This window comes from Apium graveolens, chromosome 1 (genome assembly GCF_009905375.1).
Source record: "Apium graveolens cultivar Ventura chromosome 1, ASM990537v1, whole genome shotgun sequence".
NCBI classification, from domain to species: domain Eukaryota; kingdom Viridiplantae; phylum Streptophyta; class Magnoliopsida; order Apiales; family Apiaceae; genus Apium; species Apium graveolens.
Genome location: NC_133647.1, coordinates 123,555,543 through 123,563,709, shown reverse-complemented (window position 1 = coordinate 123,563,709; position 8,167 = coordinate 123,555,543). Strand labels below are relative to the sequence as shown.

Genomic DNA, 8,167 nt, shown 5'->3' with positions numbered 1-8,167 from the left:
CTTATGTACAGTTAATCAACCTATTCTGCATATCTAGTTAAAGTCAACATGACATATATGCTACTACAAATTCTATACAGAGGTGCATACATCACTGTGCTACAAACTTATTATTACATAAGCTACTCACTCGATGGATAATAAGTTAATCATCCGTCGGGACTATAATGAGTTATCCGTCGGGACTATAATTCTTATCCGTCGAGTGCTACGTTATTTCACTAAGTAAAATCTACTTAGATGTTTTGTTTAAGTGATCATCAGGTACACAACATATTCACAACAGTAATCAATTACTCAACATACGTAGCATCATTTAACTTAAATCGAACAATCTCCTTGTTATTGACGGAGGAATTTGGTAACAACAAAGTTTGAGGTTTCTCGCCGGAGTCAAGATCTATGAAGGTGGTTCTTCGCCGAAAAATCAAGTGGTGTGTGGTGGTTGTGTGTTAATTAGTGGCTGAGATTGATTAGGGTAAGTGGTGTCTTCTTATCAGCTCTCAACTTCTTACCCTCTTAATGTGCCTACGTACCCTTTATATAGGGATCAAGCCTGACGTAGTTCTTAGGGAACAAGTAATCTAATGGGCTTAGACTTCTCATTCCTAGGCCCGATAGAAGTCCTTCCATGATCCATCTTCCGCTAGCTTTAGGAATCTCCAACTATGAGGCCCAACCGCAAAGGCTCAAGGCTAGCTCGTAATCGTAGGACTTCATGGATAGTGCATCTCTCGGCGCAAGGATAACACTCCACTACAACTATCTCCCTTGATATATGAACGCAGGTATAGCCATGATTCACCCCAAATACCAGACGCGTCCCTGTCCCCCGAATGAGGATAACCCACCAGATACTAGCTAGGACCGATGATCCCAAGCTCTAGGGTTCCAAGTGCAGGATGACTCCAAATTTCTCCAATGAGGACACCCGTTGAATACATGAATAGAGCTCCCAGAGCACATAACAATGTTTACCCCGCATCCCCAACGAGGACACCTATTGAATACAGGAGAAGGCCTTCAATCATCAAACATACCCCTAGAGGCCTTCAAACTTTTCTCGGACATCCCCCTCTGAGACCAACGCAAGGAAGAAATTCTTCAAAGAGTACCCGCAAACAAATACGTTAGTGAAAATAATCCTCCAGTACTCCTTCCATCCTTTTCTTGTCCTGAACTTGCCTTTGTTTGCCTCATCCTATGTGAGGACAAGCCCAAGCTGTCCAAATAAAATCAAAATTATAAGACATGACACGTCCTCCTCCTGTAGAATGTGCACATGCCCCTTGTATTGCAACTCCAACATGTAAACCATTCATACCCTGCATTTCACCTTACCAGGGCGCGTCCTCCCTCCACAAAGTGCACTCTATGTCATCTCACTTTTAAAGCATCCATATCATGTAAAAGGACGCGTCCAAAAACCTGGGCACATCCTATACCTCAGCATTGCAGCCTAGATATAATTCTTCATCCTTTTATCTCAATTCAATCCCAATTGACCCGTATTTGACCAAAAATGTTCAACACCAAATTTTGGATATAACAACTACCCCAAATTCCACATGCAGTTGAAAACAAAATCGAAATTTTATCCTCAGAATCATTGACAAAAAATTGGACTTTTTTAAATGCCAGGACGCGTCCAACACTCTGGGCGCGCCATCCTTTGAACGGTTGCTTGCTAGGATTTGTATCATTTCTAACAGCTGTCCTCCACGTCATCATTTCACTTTTTCCATACTTCCTATAAATACCTTTTGTAAAGTAACAGAACCACTTTCACCACCACCGCAGTAGAAGACCAAAGTATGAAGAATCTGACCATTTCACCGCTCATTCCTCGATTTTATGTGTTCATTCGATCTTTCAACTTGGAAGTGTCATTGAAGAAGGACGCATCATTCACCATATTCTTCATACTATTTTCAACTGACCTCTTTATTTTTTGCTATTAGGTAATGCACGCTGAAGGTTTAAAGCCCAGTGTTGAGACCTACAATTCCATCATACATGGTCTGTTTTAGATGGGTAGGCATGGTGAGGAGAGGAACCTTTTCCATGAATTGGTAAGTAATGGTGATAAACCAAATACCGTAACATGTAGAATTTTGTTCAATGGCCTTTGTAAGAACCAACTAATCGATGAAGCAATTTCACTCTTTATTTTGATGGAATCTAACGGCATATTTCATGATATTCAAATATATATTATCCTCATTGATGGTCTTTGCAAGAATAGAAAGCTTGACATGGCCAGAAATATTTTTGATAACCTTGCTTCGAGAAGTTTGCAACCCGATGTTGTGACACACAATATATTAATCAGAGGACTTTGTCAGGAAGGTTTCCATGAGGAAGCAAATGACTTACTTTTTAGATGGAATCTAGCGGTTGTTCTTCCAGATGATGTGACTTATAACACGATCATTCGTGGAAGTCTTATCAATAAGAAATGTAAAGAAGCAGTTGTATTGATTGATACAATGTGAACTCTCCGTTTCACAGCGGATTCATCTACCACGTCCATGGTACTAGACCTCTTCCCCACACAAGAACATGACCCAGCTGTTCTTGCTTTTTGTAAATGGTTTATGTATTAAGTACTTAAATTTTTATGGTTCACTGTAATTTATACATCGTCATCTCCTAACTTTGGAGGATTCTGCAGTATTGTATATTTTTAGCAACTAATAAATTTATTAGCAACTACTAGTCTAAATTTCTAGCTCTTACTATCTCTTTAACGTTGTCTTATTTGCATTGCATTTGAATATTCCACACTCCTTTCTATTCTTTTCTTAAATGTACTATCATATACTATTTCACTAATGTACTTCATTTACCGGATCTTACTTTTATTTTGCATCTTGTCAGTAAATAGTAATTCTATTTTACTATAAATTGGGTAGAAAAGTTAAAGAAGCATAAACAATGTATAAGTCACATGGAGCTCAGGTATCCCCATGCAAATTAGGTTATGACTGTGCATATTTGAAATGGTAATTCTCATTTTTGCATAATTAAATCTCATAAATAATGTATCTTTTTTTACCTTTGGCTTAACTAAGTTGATTGCCTCTCATGGATTATGAAATATGATTGATAGATTAATTTACCTCGTTCTTTCCTTCTTAATATGATCGAAAAATATGATTACTTTGTACTCTAATCATTGTGAAGAAATGTGTTAACAGTTTGTTAAGAGTAGTCATTATGATAAGAATAGATTAGAATTACAATTAGAAAATAGTTAGTATTTTTTATATTATTCAATAGAATTATAGCTGGCAGTTAGTTACAACTAACTTTGGCGCCAAGCTGCTGCATATATACACTACAGACCATTCTGTACTAGTTAATCATTTCTTTTCTCTTTAGTAAATACAATCAATCTTCTCTTTAATTTTCAATCTTTTACATGGTATCAGAGCTATGAGAGTTCAGATTTTCATGGCGAATCAATACGGAATAAGATGATATAGGTGTTATCATATTCCTTAATTTCACGATTCACATGTGATGTCATATTCATCAATCACCAAGTCTTTTACTGTAATTGATCGGAATCTCTACATTTTCATGCTTATTTCGTGAATTCTTGATTTCTAAGCTGTTAATCTGATCATCATCGATACTTACGAACTGTGTGTGTAGTTTAGATCTTGATTTCTTCTGAAACATCAGATTTTTGTTCTAATCGGTGTAATTTTTCTGTTCTTAGACTTGTTAAATCTTGAAATCCTAAACACATTCCTGTTTCTTCGTCGATCATTGATTTTTTTTCTTTACAACAGATTTATAGTTTCATTTCTGAATATTCGTTGAGACATTTTGTCAAACAGATTCTTGTATATCATAAATTCTAAGTAGTTCTCGAGTTTATCGTATCATATGGCTTTACAAGGTAATCAAGATCCTTCTAGTGTGTTTTACATACATCCTTCAGATGCAAACACGACATAATTTGTTTCCGTCAAGTTCAACGGGATTGGTTTTCATAATTATAAAGAGCTATGGTTCTTACTTTGTCAGCCAAGAATAAACTTGGATTTGTTGACGGATCTATCGTAGCACCTGATGCTACAGCTGATGAGTTTAAGTTTTGGGAAAGATGTAATAATCTTATGATTTCCTGGTTGTTGGCTAACCTTGATGATGCCATTGCAAAAAGTGTGTTGTTTTTTCACACAGCTGCTGAGATTTGGCAAGATCTGGATGAAAGATATGGTTTCTCATCCATGGCTCAAGTTTACTCTCTTGAACAACAGTTACTGGAAATAAACCAAGGGACTGTTTCTGTTTCAGAATTTTTCACTAAAATCAAGACTCTTTGGGATTGCATAAATGATGCAAATCCTTTTCCATATTGTACATGTAATGCTTGCACCTGCAATCTATCTTAGCGGTTGGTTCAAAGACAGCATGAACAGAGAGTTCTTCAATTCATGATAAAACTGTCTGAGCAGTGAGCAGTATGCTTTAGTCAGAGGAAATGTTCTAATGATGCAACCATTGCCTAGTATAGCTCAGACTTATAGACTGTTTGCACAGGAAGAAAGACACAAGGAGATCTCTTCTGTCACTTCACAAACTGAATCATTGGCCTTTTATGCAGATAGAAGAAGGTTCAATCCTCAGTATCAGGGTAACAAGATTTATTCTACTACAACTTCTGGTTCTAATGCTAATTGGCAATCACAGAGAAATGATCAAAATTTGTATTTTCCAAGGAAGAATAATAAACCTGCATATTTTTGCAACCACTGTAAGATCCCAGGACATAGTATAGAAAGATGTTTCAAGCTGAATGGATATCCACCATGATTTCAAGAAAGACAAAATAAGAAAATCACAGCAATGACATATCAAACTCCTACTTCTGAAGGATTTAATGCTGAAGATGCAAGTCTAAGTGCCAGAAGTTCTGACAATCTAACTTAAGATTAGTACAATCATTTGCTCAATCTGATCAATAAAAAAAATAGTGGACCAAGCACAACTGATCATGATGATAATGGTAAACATGCTTTACTCGCATGTAAATTCTGTTTATTCTCCAGTCTCAGTGGTCAGTGGATTATTGATAGTGGGTCTACAGATCACATATGTCCTAATATTGATCAATTTACCACTTATAAAGTGGTTACAGAAACTGACAATACAATCACTATTCCTGATGGCAAGAAAATTAGAGTGTTTCACATTGGAATTGTTAAACTAAATGATGAAATTATTCTGAAGGATGTGCTCCATGTTCCTGATTTCCAATTTAAATTGATCTCTGTGGCAAAGCTATGTAAGGATTTTTCTTGTCAAGTTATGTTTACTGATGAAAAGTGCTTTATTCAGGGCCATTTCCTGAAAGGGCCACAGATTCAACTTGGTAGTTTGTCTAATGGACTTTACACTGTGCCACATTCTGCTCCTCTACTTGATGTTAAGAGATGCAATGCTATTATATCAAAGAATTTGGAAGAAGCAAAACTTTGGCATCTCAGAATGAGGCACCTGCCTTTTAGTCAACTGAAGATGATTGTTCCTTCTAGTTCTGTACAAAACTGTTTAGATTCAATAGTTTGTCAGATTTGTCCTGCTGCTAGACAAGTTAGAAAACCTTTTCCAATCATTCATGTAAAGTCAACTAAGATTTTTCAGCTATTACACATTGATGTTTGGGGACCATACAAAACCAAATCTCTCACTGGATGTACTCAATTTGTGACTATAGTGGATGATTTTTCAAGGTTTACATGGGTGCATCTTATCAAGCATAAAACTGAGGTATATTCTGTTTTGCATAGTTTTCTCAATTATGTAGAAAATCACTTCCATGCTACTGTGCAGTATATAAGATCTGACAATGCCTTAGAATTATCTGCTGGAAATTGTGCTCAATTATATAGAGATAAAGGGATTGTTCATCAGACCACATGTGTTTATACTCCACAACAAAATGGTGTTGTGGAGAGAAAGCATAGACATTTGTTAGAAACGTCAAGATCTATTTTTCTTCAGGCTCATTTACCGCCAAAGTTCTGGGGTGATTCGATTATGTGTGCCACATACATCATTAATAGGATGCCTCTACAGTCCCTAGGAAATTCCACACCTTATTGTAAACTTTAAAATTTTGAGCCTTCTCTTGATCATATGAAGACTTTTGGATGCCTGTTCTATTCATCAACTTGTAAAATCCAAAGATCTAAATTTGATCCTAGAGCAGTTGCAGCTATTTTCTTGGGATATTCCAATACTACTAAAGGTTACAGAGTTTTTGATCTCAAAAATAACACACTATCAATTTTCAGAGATGTGACATTTCAGGAAAATATTTTTCCTTTTCAGCTTATTGCTAGCACTTCTCAAACACAATTCCTCAACAATATTTTTATCTCAAAAACTCCAGATCCCGTCATACCAGATTATGAACATGTCATACCAGTTCATAATTCTCTTCCTGACACACAATCAGATTCTGATATTTTTAATAATAATTCTGCTAATGATGAAAATTCACATAACAATAGTACAAACACCTCCTCAAATAGTCCTGTAATAGTTCAACCACTCAGGACATCTACTAGGATAGTACAAACACCTGTCTACTTGCATGCTTATTACTGTAACCGTTCTTCTGCTTCTCCTGATTTTTCTACACACTGGTGTAATCTGGTATCTAGTCAAGCATTCCCTTCCTCTCATTTTCTCTTTCTGAGTCATCAATCCACCATTACTGAACCAGCATGCTATCTTGAAGCATCAAAGCATCCATTATGGATCTCAGCTATGCAGAAAGAAATTGATGCTTTACAAAAGAATAAAACTTGGGATTTAGTACCATTACCACAAGGCAAGAAACCAATCGGATCTAAATGGGTATATAAGGTAAAGCTACTTGCAGATGGAACTTTGGATTGATATAAGGCAAGATTAGTTGCTAAGGGTTTTAATCAAAGAATTGGGATAGACTTTAATGAAACTTTTTCTCCTGTAGTGAAAATGAGCACTGTAAGATGTATCTTGTCTGTAGCAGCCAGTAGAAAATAGAAAATATTTCAACTAGATGTGAATAATGCATTTCTGCATGGAGATCTAGTTGAGGAAGTATACATGACAGTTCCTGAAGGGATTTATTAATCCAGACAATCTACTTTGCAGATTGAGAAAATTTTTGTATGGCTTAAGACAAGCCAGCAGACAATGGGCAGCTAAGCTCACTTTTGAGTTGATAAATCAGGGCTTTGTTCAGTCCAAAAGTGATTATAGCTTGTTTATTTATAAACATGGTAGTGATATTACATTGTTAGCTGTTTATGTAGATGATATAATCATCACTAGTAGTGATGATAGGCATATTTAGAGTATAAAAAGTATTTGGATGACACTTTCACTATTAAGGATCTTAGAATTCTTCACTATTTCTTGGGAATTAAGATAAATTACCTTGATGATGGTATTGTTATGAGCCAACATAAATTCACAAGGGAGTTGTTGCAAGAAAGTAAGATGGATCTATCTAAGCCAGCAGTTATACCCCTACCTTTAAATCTTAAGCTTTCTGCTGGAGATGGTGACTTACTTTCAAATCCTGAAGCATTAGAACTATTATTGGCAAATTGAATTATCTCACTAATACCAGGCCGGATATCAGCTATACAGTACAACTATTAAGTCAGTTCTTACAGTCTCCTAGGACTGCTCATTATGCAGCATTAAATCATACTTTGAGGTACTTATCTTTCACAGCAGGTCAAGGTATTAAGTTGCAAAATCCTGATAGATTGATTCTGCAAGCTTTTTCAGACTCAGACTGGGCTTCTTGTCCAGACTCCAGAAGGTCTGTTACTGGATATGTGTTACTCCTGGGAGGCTCCCCTGTTACATGGAAATCAAAGAAACAGCCCACTGTGTCAAGATCTAGTTCAGAGGCTGAGTATAGAGCTATGGCAGCGGCAACTTCTGAGGTTACTTGGGTTGTACAATTGTTACAAGAATTGGGAGTAAATCATTTATCACCGGTCACTCTTTTCTGTGATTATCAATCAGCTTTACATATTGCTAAGAATCCAGTTTTTCATGAGCGCACCAAACACATAGAAGTTGACTGCCATTTTACAAGAGATAAGGTTCTTGAAGGATTGTTACAGTTATCTTATTAGCC

The 8,167-nt window shown here is 36.3% G+C and overlaps 1 protein-coding gene across 1 annotated transcript; it reads left to right on the top strand.

Moving 5' to 3' along the window:
* The first annotated feature begins 4,019 nt into the window (after nucleotides 1-4,019).
* On the top strand, nucleotides 4,020-8,165 carry LOC141706032 (uncharacterized). Its single transcript, XM_074508865.1, has 4 exons — nucleotides 4,020-4,380; nucleotides 4,490-4,724; nucleotides 5,067-6,059; nucleotides 7,646-8,165. The coding sequence occupies exons 1-4, from the start codon at nucleotides 4,020-4,022 to the stop codon at nucleotides 8,163-8,165; spliced, it is 2,109 nt and encodes a 702-aa protein (XP_074364966.1).
* Nucleotides 8,166-8,167: the final 2 nt, after the last annotated feature.